We start from the raw sequence: 14,189 nt of genomic DNA, 5'->3' as shown, positions 1-14,189 counted from the left end.
TCATGGACTAAGGCCTATATTGGTCAATATTTCATTTATATTTGAAAAAATTTATATTCTGGAATTGATGATTCTTCTCTAACATCATTTGGCTCCATTTGTTCTATTTTTGTCTCAAGTGTTCTATGTTCTTATTGATTTTCTACTTTTATCAACTAAAGAAAAAGAACTATTGAAATTTCTGATTAAAGTTGAGGGTTTTTCTGTATCTCCTTTCACTTATGTCAGTTTTTGCTTCATGCATTTTGCTGTTCTGTTATACACTTAGGATTATATAATTGCCTTAATAAATTATAGATGTCATTTAATATTTTACATTTAGAGTGATTTATATTTAAATAACATTTAAAAAATTCTTGATTGATCTCAGAATATTCTTTGCCCTGAAGTCCATGCTATCTAATATTAATATAGATGATACATCTTTTTTTATTAGTAGTATTGAGTGCTTCTTTCCATCCTTTCAGGTTTAAGCTCCCTATCTTTTATTTTTAAAGTGTTAGTTGCTCAGTCATGTCCAACTCTTTGTGACCCCATGGATTGTAGACCACCAGGCTCCTCTATCCATGGAATTCTCCAGGCATGATACTGTAGTGAGTTGCCATTTCCTTCTCCAGGGGATCTTCCCCACCCAGGGATTAAACCTGGGTCTCTTGCACTGCAGGCAGATTCTTTACTCTCTGTCACCAGAGTAGCTCTCCCCCCACCAAAAAGTACATTCTTGCAAATTGAATAGCCAGTCCTTTTTTCTCTGGGACCTGAAAATCTCTCTCCTTTAACTAATATTCAAAATACATTTAAATGTAATTATGGATGTATTGAATGTTTCTGTGTATTCCGTTCCTTTTTCTTTTTTCTCTTTAACTGACTTCTTGTTGAAGTATTTTTTCAGTATTCCATTAGTCTCCTTTATTTGCTTATTAGCTGCATATAGCTCATGTTTTATATTTTCATTTGTTGCTTTAAGATTTCCCATATGGATTTTTAATTTATTATAGTCTCCCTTCAGATTATATTGTGTCACCTTACATATAATGTAAGTTCCTTAAAACACTGTACTTCTCTTTACTTGCTTCCCTCCCTTCCTTTATACTGTTACACATTTTATTTCTACATTTTATATAATCATTTTATTTCTATATTTGCTTTCAGCACCAAAATACAGCCTAACCATTTATGTTTCAAATAGTCAATTAGATGAAAAAGAATTAGTGAAAAAAATATTTGCATATTTTTGTACATTTGTCAACACCAACATTCTTCATACTTTCACTTAGATACCTGTTTCCATCTGAACCATGTTCTTTCAGCCTGAAGAACATCCTTTAATACTTCTTGTTGAGCAAGTCTGCTGGCAGCAATATTTCTCAGATTTTGTTTTTCTGACAGTTTACTTTGTGTTCATATCTGAAATATATTTTCACTGTATTTACTATTTTGTGTGTGTGTTTTTTTTCACTTTAAAGATTATGTTTCCTTGCATTAGTTCTAATGGTATATCCAGGGAATTCTTACATCTTTTCTCCGCTATATCCAATATTACTGCTTCCTTTCTGGCCACTGTTAAGATTGTTCTCCCTATCATTGGGTTCCAGCAGTTTGAATATATTGTGCCATGGTATGACTTTCTTTATGCTTATCCTGTTTCAGTTCCAGTGTACTTTTCAGATCTGTAGGCTAATGGTTTATATAAAATTTGAAAAAATTTTGAGCATTATATCTTCAAATAATTTTTGTGCCTATCCTCCCTTTTCAGGGAACCTTAATTCTAGGCCTCGTCCAACTTTATTTCTAATTTGCCAGCCTTCCTAGGTTCTCCTCTGAAGAGTTTATACGTTCAGTAAGACCTCTTCACTCTGATAGCAAAAGATGCATGTTTTCCAGCCCTACAGGAGCTCCAGGAGGTGTGCAGTTTGTAGGTCCTAGGCAGTTAGTCTTTTCCTAACCTTGAGGAATCTCATTCTACTTTTTTGCAGCTTAATATTTACTTTCAGGCTCAAAGGGACACCTTTGCAGATTTTCATTTTTAGCTTTTATAATAATTGTATTTTCTGTTTTGGTTATTTTTTCTAATTACCGCATCCTAGGGGAAAAATTGCACTTTGTTTGTTGATGGCTCCATTTGTTTTCTTGAAAAATAGTAGAACTTTTAGAAAAAAATGCATTTTCTTGTTACTTAAGAATTTAGTCAGTAATAATCAGCAGTTAACGTGGACAGATGACCCTCGCAGGCTACAGTCTGTGGGGTCGCAGGAGTCGGACACGACTTAGCGACGAAGCCACCAATCAGCAGTTAAAGGATGTAACATTTAGGATTTATAGAAACACAAGATTTAGAAAAAATAGTTCAAGTAAATTGAGATCATTCTCCTTTAAACTACAGTAACAGTTTCTACCACAAAGATTTTTGGTAGATGAAGGATGAAACCAATAAAAGGGTTATCTTAGAGTGGCTCTTAAAAGTTCTATTATAGAACTTTAAGTTGCCAATACTTGGCATAATACAAAGCTTCTTGATGTTAATAGTGTTTTGCGAGTTAGATGGTAGTCAAGATTCTGTAATAGGAAGCAAAAAGAAAATTTTGAAATAGCATACACTTGATACAAACTACAAGGTACCCCACTTCCCATATTCCCTATGTTCTCTCAAATCCTGCCAGGTACCCAGTTATTCCCATTTCTTTTCATCGTGCCATTACATACACTTATAAGGTTAAGGAAAACTCCAAAGGAAACAAAAGTGGAAAAGGCTCTTAAGAGCTCAAAAACAGTAATATGAATTACTAAATGAAAGGGCTGATGGTTAAGTGCAACCAGTGAGAGTATAGAAGGCTGTGACAGGTTAAATACGGATAAAGGTCTCAACAGGAAGCATAAATAAATGAGGTGCTCTAGGTTATGTCCCTCACACCATCTCAGTGTATGAGATAGTTTGAAGCTCACCTTTGTATCATCCCTCTTCTCCAGCACTCCATAAAACAGATCCAGCTGCCTTGGTCAGCGTTACTCCATTCTCTGTGTCCTGTCTCGCTGAAGCCCTTGTTATCTATGCTCTGCTAGAGTTACCCCTCTGTGTGGTTCAGTTCAGTCGCTCAGTCGTGTCCAACTCTTTGCGACCTCATGGACTGCAGCAGGCCAGGCTTCCCTGTCCATCACCAACTCCTGGAGCTTGCTCAAACCCGTGTCCATCGAGTCAGTGATGCCATCCAACCATCTCATCCTCTGTCGTCCCCTTCTCCTGCCCTCAGTCTTTCCCAGCATCAGGGTCTTTTCCAATGAGTCAGTACGTCGCATCAGGTGGCCAAAGTATTAGAGCTTCAACTTAAGCATCAGTCCTTCCAGTGAATATTCAGGACTGGTTTTCTTTAGGGTCTGGTAAATATCATCAGGCAGAAGTCAAGTAATTTTAGAGGTTGCCTTTGGTCTCCTCCTCTTGGGGAATCTGTCCTCTGTTGTCCGTTGAAGCAGTCGTTTCAGACATTGTCTTACTTTTCTGGTTGTTTACAGTGGGAGAGATAGTGAAGCACCAGTTATTCAGATTTGGCCAGATATAGATTTTCTAAAAAACACATTTTTGAAGCTAATGAATTGAAAAGCCAAGAAACACTACTCACCCAGAACATTGAATCTGCATTTGGGGTTGTTCTTAAGGTCGTAAGTTGTGTGGATTTTCAAGTACATCCATGTGGCATTTCAGGAAAGAGGGGATGCTGAATTCCAGAAGACAGTTGAGTCTCAATATGATGCTTTAGTCACCACAAAAAGTTTTTAAGGTATTTTTATTAGAGATTTTCAGGAAATATTCCTTTATAATAGTGCTTTGAATATATATTGAAAGACAGGAAAAAGAATGAAGTTATACTGGTCGTTAGTACAAATTTAGACCAAAAAAATTCTCAGAATATTTAATAGACCTTAGAGAAATAAAAGGAAATACTTTAACTTTTAGGAAAAATCATTAGTTTTTAATCAATCTAGCATTATCAGAAGTATATCTATTTGTACCTGGTAAAAGGTATTAGCAAGGTGTTGAGAGTTTTCTGGCAGCATATTTCCTATTCACGTTTAAAATTCAAGGTAAAATTAATACTTAAATAGTTTTCATACATCTGAAAATATGTATGCTTAATATTTCATCAAAAACATTACCCCTTATGTGTAGTATGTAGGAAAAATATTATTTGGTAGAAATTGAGGTAAAATTTTAATAATTTTATTAATACAGTGTTCATAATAATGGAAATAAAAACACCAAAAAATCTCTTAGTTAACCAGAAAAAAACAGATAATGTATAATTTATTTAATTATTTTAAATTTGAAAGGCAGATAACTAATAAGCAAATGAAAAACATCTTTAACCTCAATAGCAAAAAAGAGATTTTTTTTTTTAAAAAGAAATCTAGATTGTTCAAAATTCAACCCCTGATATTTCTCCTCAATCATTTATTTTTCTAGTCTTTCCTATCTATGTGCTACTATAACCACTGTTTCTCATACCAGAAATCTGGCATCAGCCCTGACAGTTCCTTTCACCCAGGGCAACCAAGTCATCAGCCTATTTTATCCATTTCACTCTTAAATTCCTCTTCATACTTTCTACTGTCAAGTCAAGCCACTATTACTTTCCAATGGGATACTATGTCAGTGTGGTATTTTATCTTCTCTCTACAAATTTGTCCTATGCAAATCCATTTTCTGCACAGTATTGTTCAAAATCTTATAGCTTTATATTTTTTTCTTAGGAAAAAGCTGCTGAAAGTTAACACGGCCTGTAAAGTCTGGCTGTTCCCTCCTGTCCAGTCTCATCGGTTCATGACCCGCATTAGGACATGTGGCATCTGCACATTGTCACCTGTTACACACCACGCTGCACTGCCGACCTTTGCATTAGTAGTTCCCTCAGCTTTGAACACTCGCCCTGTGCTTCTCTGTTCCCCTGGCTAGCGTCCTCCATAATTGTCATCCTCCAGACAAGCCTTTCCTGACTCCTCCCTCACAAGTTTCAGCGTAATTATAATTATTAATCGTTACTTATGCCTTGATTAATGTCTGGTTTGCCAGTTAGTTGATTAGTTTTGTGAAGCCAGAGAACATATTTCTATTGTTCATATGGGAATTCCCAGAATTTTGAATATTCCCTGATTTATAGCTGATGCTTTATAAGCAATTATTTAATCATTATTAAATATTATATAAAGGTGCTTTCAAGTAGGCGTTCAGAAACCTAAACTTTCAGTTATGAAAGCATAAATTTATGCAAACTTTACGAAAATCAATTTGCAGTTGTTTTTTCAAATCTTTAAATGTCAGTTTTTTTACTCTGAAATTCCAAAGCTGGGAATCTATCCAAGGGAAATATTCAGATATACAAATAATTAGTGTATAGTATATTTATCTGAATGTTATTCATAATATTAAAAAAGCTGAAAAATCCTCAAATGTTCAATAAATAGAGATTAGCACAAATAATATTGGGAAGATTTATTAGCTTAATTTATCAGAACATTTTCATAGAATTATGACATAAAATCTTTCAGTGAATCTTCATGTAAATGTTTTTGAAAGAGATTCAATTATATGAGAGTGTCTGAAAGCTTAAATAAAACATAAAATCATTTGTAAAAAAAATAGAAGGAATCCTTAATTTTAAATGGTTATCATAGAATCTCATTTCCATGTTATGGATCTTATTTAAGTTGCGGCACAAATCAAGGCAAACAGAGAAAGAGAAAAATTATAGGTAAACAAAGTTATTCTGTACAATTCCACATAAATGATGGCTGTTTATGGTTAAGAACTAGCATTTATATATACTCTTGTACACAGTAAGTCACAAACTAGGAATGTTAAAAGGTTCTGAGTTTTGTTTTTAAAACCACCACTTTATATTTGAATTGTTTTGTGTTGAACATAACTCTCATTTTGAGCTGTTAGTTAACATGCTATTTAATGATCCTTCTGTCATCACACCCTTTTCTTGGGTGGCATGGGAGTTACAGAGCATGTATAAGATGTAAGTACTAGCCCTCACAACGTTCATAGAATCATTACATAGACAACACAGACAACTCTAGCCTTAATATGTTAAGGAATAAATGACTACGGGACAAAATAAGTATAACACATACAGTGTTATAACACACATAACACATGGAAGTTTTCAGTGGAAGTTTTGAGGAGACAAAGATAAGTGTGACTCTATGGTGGTGGGCAGCTTTAGGAGAGAAGGAGAATTTCCTGTGGCATTTGCTGTGATTATAGATTTTCCCAAAGTGGAGATGCCTTATATTTTACATTAGGGAGTACTGACCATTTAGTTTAGAAATGCATGAAATGCTTTTAACAAAATCATGCAAAAGGGACAGTGATTAACGATGCTGACTTGCTAATCTCATAATATTTTGTAACCTCTTTATAGCTCTCCGAGACACTGGAAAACAGTCTATTAACAGTGACTGGAAGATTGAGCACTCTGGAGCATTCAACATAGCAGGAACTACTGTCCATTATGTAAGACGAGGCCTCTGGGAGAAGATCTCCGCCAAAGGTCCCACTACAACACCTCTACATCTCCTGGTATGAGGGCATGAATCCATAACACTGCATAATCAGCTTCCTCCGACAAAGGACATTCCCACTGTGCTTTCTCTTTTTTCCAAATTTGGGTTGTCAAGTAGATATTTAAAGTTACTTAAGAGGTGGGATTTTAGGGGGGTTTTTGTGTGTGTTTGAAATCAAGATGGCTAAAAGTGGAAATTTTTAAATTTAAAAGATAATTTTACATTTTAAAAATGGACATGATGTTTTGGGGAATTGTCAGCCCACAGTAGAGGTAAACTAGCAGGCAATAAGGTTCCTCTTTCCCTAAAAGTATATGTTTACTGATCAGAGTAGATGTCTGTAAAGATTAGAGTGCTTCCCAGGTGCCGCTAGTAGTTAAGATGTAAGAGACACCGGTTCGACCCCTGGGTCAGGAACATGGCAATCCACTCCAGTTTTCTTGCCTGAAGAATTCCCCGGACAGAGGCGCCTGGCCAGCTACAGTCCACAGGGTCGCAAAGAGTCGGACACGACTGAAGCGACTTAGCATCCATGCATGCATGCATGGCAAACTGTCACATTTCATACATCTGTGAAACGTGTACCACCTGAATCTATATAAAAGGCCCTTGAGAAAGATGGTATTGGTCCCTGGGGAAAACACTTGTTAACTATTTAACAAGGCTTCCAATTACCCCTTGTGTTCTTACTAGGTTAAGTGATTCCTGTAAAGAATTATGATAACTTGAATGTTTGGGATACTAAGTTTCTTTACCTTGTAGCAGAAGACTAGGTCTGAGTTTGGAGCAAACAAATCAGGATACTGAGGCTCTGCACCCGTGCTGGTTCACATGCCCATTTGTCCTTGATCATGGCGTTCAGTGCTAATGACTCAGGAGCCAGAGGACTGACTACACAGCTAGAGTGCTTTTCATTCTGGTGGCAAGGTCTTAGATTCACACACTTCAACATCTGAGTCCACACATAAAAACAACTCTAAAACACAGTCAACTGACTGTTTATTTGGAGTGTGATGTGCTACATTGTTTAATATCTCCTTACAGTTTAAGTCGAATTTGTCCTTATGCTGGAGACATCGGTGTTGCCAGTCTAGGCACCGGAGGTTCAAATCTCATTGGCCCATTTGCTTTTCCCTAGTTGAATGTGCCTGCAAATCACCTGAGGTTCTTGTTCTTATTAACCGAACATTGGTCTGCCACTACTACTGGTTCACTGACCACAGTTCAAGTAAGAATGTTTTGTAGAACTGCAGTCAGTAGGCTTTACCAACAAGAATGCATGAAGGGAGGGATGCATAAAGGGAACGAGGTGAGTTCCATGAAGCCTTCTGTTCAAAATCTTAATAATAGTAATACTATACACCATTCATCAAGGACTGAGAGCAGACCCTGTCCAGAAGTGCTTTACGTTCATTATGGCATTTAATCCTCAGAATAACACTGTGTGATATGTATTATTATTATTTCATTTTACAGATTAGAAAACACTAAATATTTAAAAGATTAAGTACTGTGCTCAGTATCCCCCAATAAGTTATTTTGTTGTTGTGATTCAGTGATGTCTGGCTCTGAGACCCTATGGACTGCAGCACTCCAGGCTTCCCAGCTCTGAATAAATTAGATTTTAATCCATCGTCTATGCTGCCTTTCCTGATACAAAGATCAAATCTAAGTTCTTTATACTCGAGAGCTTTGGGTCATAATTATGCATACACTTTAAATCATGTTTTTGTTCATCTCCCCACAGTTACTTTTGGATCCTTTAATTTGAATTGGAAACTCCACTCTGCGCCCTCTGCCATCTGGGGGGTGAGGGATTGGAGAAATGACTAAACAAACATCATATGACCAATATCTGGCTCTTTCCATGATTGGGTCACTTAGAATAACAGCATTATCAACAATAAACATATGTTTAATGATTTGGTTGCTGAAAACGCCATCATGTTGCCTCCCTTTCATGAGTGTAACGTACATATTTTTATGGAACAAGACTAAGGCTCTTTTAGTGAGCCTCTAATTCAAAATTTTAAAACAGTGTATGTGAGACCTTACTGTTGGGCAGAGGGAGTTTCCTTGCTGCAGAATCCTTAATCTGACTGGTAATTACCAAGGTTTTTCCTGGAAGCATGAAACATAATTAAAGTCAGTGAACTATGTCTAAAAGAAGGCATCTATGTGACCTGGATTTATTCAGTAATCCAAAGGAAACTGCACTTCTAAAGATATTTTTCTTTAATGACTATTACAGATTGAAAGCCGGTACTGAACTTTGAAAGGCAATACCTTCTGTGCCATGCTTCAGTATGTGCCCCTCAGCTGTAACTTTCCTTCTTGCAAAGAATACTGCCAAATTCAGATGGTTTAAGAAAGAGCTAATGATTTTGTAACGAATGTCTTTATTTTAATGGAATTAGATGTTCAAGTACAATCAAAAGTCCTATTAATGAAAAGGTAGTTTTTTAAGAAAAACAGACATGTTTTCATGTAATTAAATAAGTTGACAAATAACTTATTTATATGTTCATTTCGTCAATTTAAAAATCATGTAATGGTCTGGTTCTGTTCGTAAACAAGATGAATCCATCTCTCTCCTTTTTTTTTTTTTAGCTTATTGAGCTGAAAAGTCACTAGCAACATGAAATGAGATATTTAAAGTCAAAGCAAACACTGTCATGTGCTTAGGATCAGTATCCAGCATGTTACATATATGCGACTTTTAGAAGTATTATTTTTGTTGTTGATCTAGTTGATTCATAATGCCATCATACTAATTCCTCAATCCACATATTAAAATGTGTCATAGTATTTCTATTAATATATTGAGGCAAAATCTTAAGAAAAAAAAGTAAAAAAAGTTAACCTTAAAAACTCATTTCCCCCCAATAAGTGTTAACTCTATAACCTATCATTACAACTATCTTGATATAGATTAAATATAAAAATTCTCTAATATTTGAATTTTACTTAAAATTTAGATATATATTTTTTATGTATCACATCATATTATTTAGATTGCTTCCTTAAATCCTCAGGTTTCCCTTGTGACTCAGCTGATAAAGAATCCGCCTGCAATGCAGGAGACCTGGGTTCCATCCCTGGGTTGGGAAGATCCCCTGGAAAAGGGAAAGGCTATCCACTCCAGTATTCTGGACTGGAGAATTCCATGGACTGCATAGAGTCTCAAAGAGTCAGACACAACTGAGCGACTTTCACTTTTCCATAGACATCATATATCCAATGGGCTTGTTTGACATATTTGATGGAAATGAATTTATAAAGAAACATATATTCTCATTCATTCTTTTATTTTAAATGAGTATTTTTCATGTATTTTTCTTTCATTTAAAATATGTATGTTTGCACCATACATGATGCAGTTCTAAACTTGACATTGTGTACTGTGGGATAACATCACAGACATGGTTGCTGCTTATGATTTAGTCCAGTGTAACCCACAGTTCAACCATTCCCATACACCCTTTATGATTTATACTGTTTACATACATGTACTGTTTATATACATGTACCTCGCTGTACCATTATTAAGTTACTTTGCATTTAAAAGCTTTTTTTTAACATAAATTTCTTTTCAAAGGAAATGATCTTTACTGTAAATGAAAAGTTAGTAACCTTGCCAAAATTAAAGTTTAACCGTAAGCATACATGGAATAGTATTCTTGTTCTCCAATTGACTTAGAAGTGCTCTTCCCCTTACGGAGTGAAATAATTCCCAAAGCCTTCTGTCCTCTTCCTCTATTGACACAGGGACTTATCATTCATATTTTTCTAATATGAATGAAAAGGCTTCATTTGATTCTAGATTGTGGGTTATATCTTGATGTTATGTAGGACACATGTCCCTGTCCCCCCTACTAAAGTCGTTTTATACATGTACCATGCTTTGGGAGACTGTGTAGCCCATTGACTTGGGAGAAAATAATATGGTATCTCTGACCTCATTCAAATGGGCTATTTTTTCATGCCATTGTTAGCTCAGAGGTAAGTGTATAACTCCAGTGTTTACAGAAGTAGGACAGTTTCAGCATTTAAGCGATAAGGTCACAAATCTACTGTGTATGAAAGGAACATGCATGCCATACCAAAAGCATTTTAAGGTATCCATATCCTTAGTTTTATGCTTCACATTGAATATGCTCTGATTTGATCCATCTGCTTTGAACCCTTTTATATATATTATAGGTGCTGCTGTTTCAAGACCAGAATTATGGTCTTCACTATGAATACACCATCCCATCAGACCCTCCTCCAGAGAATCAGAGCTCCAAAGCACCTGAACCCCTTTTTATGTGGACACACACAGGCTGGGAAGATTGCGATGCCACATGTGGAGGAGGTGAAGCATTTTTCACTATCTTTCCAAAATAGCTGTTTTCCAATTAACTGTTGACAGTTAAGACAGATCCATAACCTCTTATCTAAAATTTCAAACTCCGTGAGGGATTGGAAATTCAAAGTTTTTTGAAACACATTTCATGTCTAAATGCCTGAACTATTTTTCAGCAAAATGTGGCATGAATTAAAGGCTGTTTACAGTTGTTATATATCTCACTCAGTATGATTACTCACTGCATTGCTTTTCATCAATATTAACACTTATGGGGGGGTGCCCTGTACATCGTGCAGGTTGTTATATGATATTCATACACTTTTATTTTTACTTGGGACACTATGTCATTTAGAGTTCAGTCAGATGAGAAGAAACCAACAAAACATATTAAAATAAGAAACCAAAAGACTAAGTGGAATGGATTCAAGAGAAAATAGCATATGATGAATTGAAGAAAGGACTCAAGGTAACTTAGGAAATTTTGTTGAAAGAGTAAAGCAGAGAAATGTGGCATTAGCTGGAGAGGAATATGCGTCAAAGAGTTTATTGTTTTTTTAATAAGGAGAATTATACATGATTGCTTGCCAGTGTATGTTTTCTAGAACAGAATAAAACAGAAAACTAGTGATGCAAAGGAGAGAGCAAAACATTTCTGGAGTGATGTCTTAAGTTGGCAAGATGGATGGAATAGAATAGGGCTTCAGAAAGAAGTATGGATAGCCTAGTAATAGGAGAAAAGACAGTATTTTGAACAAAAGCAGTTGTTGGAAACTTATGGTGGTACTCCTTTTGGTTGCATCTATTTTTATCAAGATAGTCCATTTTTCTGAGACTAAAGGTGAAAAAGAGATGTTGAAATTTTGAAAAGAGAGGAAATGTGAAGTGGTCACTTAAGGGAAGAAGAAAATGAATGAAATAGTACTTGTTCTGACCATGTGGTAGCATTGATGTTCCACTTGAAGTTGATGTTCATGAATTCAGCTTGACACTCATGTCAGAGTGGTACATTACTCTCCAGGTATGTATAGAATAGAGATGTACTTGTGGTGTAAGTTCTGGAATTGCCGTGTGAGCATAGTAAAAGGAGCATACGTTTGACCTGAGGTTGTATGTAAGGAGCTGAAAATGATTGAGCGTGGAATTTAGTTATATACAGAGGAAAGCAAAGATATGAAGGGCTTGAAAGACAGTCAAATGGTGGAGGCACTAATGAATTTTAGGGTCTGGTGGGGTTAAAGAACTTTAAGACTCAGAGACTTTTAGACTTAAGAACAGGGCTAGAAATACAGGAGATGGTGACAGAAAATAGAACTGAGAGTATAGAGGGGATATAGTTATTAGTCATAACAAGACCAGGAGAGTTAGTGGCTTCAGTGAAGTGAAAGGACACATCATTGGGACAAGAAGAGAGCCTGGAACTGAGAGTCCTCGGTGTTGAAGAATCATTCAAATGGCTATGGTAATTACAAAAAGAATTGTGTTACTGGATAGCCAGCAAGAACCTACTGTAGCAAGTTCCTACATGGAACTCTGCTCAATGTTATGTGGGAGGGGTGGATGAGGGGATGTTTGGGGGAGAATGGATATATGTATATGTATGGCTGAGTCTCTTCGCAGTTCACTGGAAGCTATCACAGCATTGATAATTGGCTGTACACCAACACAAAAGTAAAAGTTCAAAAAATTAAAGAAACAAACTAAACAAAAATGTATAGGGAGCAGTATTAGAAAATAGAACAATAATCCAGGAGCTTAAACTCAGAGTGAAAAGAGATTGATCCAGGGGTTGGTGTTTGGCTGCATCAAGAAGGGGATTGCACCGCATGGTCTGCCCCAAAGCTGTAGGTTTAGGAAGAAGGGGGAATGGTCTGCCTCTGGATGCAAAAGAATGGCGTGTAAGCAAGAAAATGGCCACCCCACTGGTGACCATGGAGAAAGCAAGAAATGGTTTCCTCAGCAGACAGGAGAAAAAGGTTCTGGGAACATCCGGAGTTTCAGAGACAGGGGAGTCGCTGCTTTTGCTAGAGCACTCGGACCTCTGGAACTCTCCCCTGGAACTCTGGAACTCCAGGAACACACAGCCCCAGAGCAAAGGCAATGTGGTAGGCCAGGAAGGGGAGGATTATACAGAGCAGGCTTTGCTCCTGGGGGTTATAGAGTAATTATAACAGAAGAATTTCTAGCCACAATTTAAAAGCTTATAGCAGTCATCCTTGGCACAATGAAATTCTCGTTGGCCGTGTTTCTCCAGGGCCTCGTTCTCACCATGTGACTTCGATCCTGTATCCTCTGGTCCTGTCCTGCTGCTGCTCCCATGTACACCCAAATTCATGTGCCTCCACTTCACCCGTTTCTTACTGATGCCAGGGACCATTGCACTTAAGGGCTCTGCTTCACACCCCCCTCCATAAAAAAGCAAAACACAGATAGAAACAAACATTTAAAGTGAAAATCCACAGAGTTCTTTCTTCCTTAGTATAACTCAGACAAGAATCACCAGCCACCATCCCACGGTGGGTCATGAGGAAGCTGAGCAGTGAAAATGTTGCTGGTTCCTGTTACTGCACTCAAAGGCAGTCATTAAAATCTGTTTACATTTGACTCTAGACAGGAAAATGTTTGCCCAGTGAATTTTATTATCCTCATTTTTTTTTTCATTCTGCTGTAATTGTGGTCTAGTAAAAGCTTCAGAAGTAAACATATAGAACTTGTCAGTCTTCAGTTTAAACAATAAAATTGGGGAGGGGGGGTTAAAATTTTTTTCCAAAATCATACAGCCTGGAATATCTTTTGTCACTTGCCGGGCTTTAATAAATAGAAGTTCAGTATAAGTTACCTTAGGTTCAAAGTCAGAAGGGCTTTTAAATATTCTTAAGCATGACTGTGTAATTATTAATGTGAGAAAATCGAAGTGCATAGAGATTAAGTGCCTTTCCAAGGTCACATGTCCAGTGGAAGTGGAGCCAAGATTAGAATCCAGGACTCCTGAGTTCAGATCTTCTTTCCTCTTTGTCATACACTTCTTTAGGAGCAGCTCAGGGATTTAGTGATTTCTTCCCACAAAATATAGCATGTCCCTTAAAAAGATTACATAGGTTTTCTTTGGATTCAAAGAGATGTTTTATTTAATCTATTAAATAAGAATTTAGCTATGTCCTTACTTTTATTTCAAACGGCTTATTTTATAGAAGTCCTAATTATAAGCAACTTCTATATGACTTGCACGTGAACAGACCTTCTCTCTCAGATCTGTTCCATTGTGTTTAGTCAACAGTTT

The 14,189-nt window shown here is 36.5% G+C and overlaps 1 protein-coding gene across 2 annotated transcripts in view; it reads left to right on the top strand.

Moving 5' to 3' along the window:
• ADAMTS19 (ADAM metallopeptidase with thrombospondin type 1 motif 19) overlaps positions 1-14,189 on the top strand; it is a 252,521-nt gene that overhangs the window by 198,224 nt on the left and 40,108 nt on the right. For both annotated transcript variants that reach the window (XM_070465074.1, XM_070465073.1), the window contains 2 exons: positions 6,420-6,577; positions 10,765-10,918. In XM_070465074.1, coding sequence (XP_070321175.1) covers positions 6,420-6,577; positions 10,765-10,918 — 312 coding nt within the window. The remainder of the gene's footprint in view (positions 1-6,419; positions 6,578-10,764; positions 10,919-14,189) is intronic.

This window comes from Odocoileus virginianus, chromosome 3 (genome assembly GCF_023699985.2).
Source record: "Odocoileus virginianus isolate 20LAN1187 ecotype Illinois chromosome 3, Ovbor_1.2, whole genome shotgun sequence".
Classification (NCBI taxonomy): Eukaryota; Metazoa; Chordata; class Mammalia; order Artiodactyla; family Cervidae; genus Odocoileus; species Odocoileus virginianus.
This window is presented reverse-complemented; position numbering and strand designations above follow the sequence as displayed.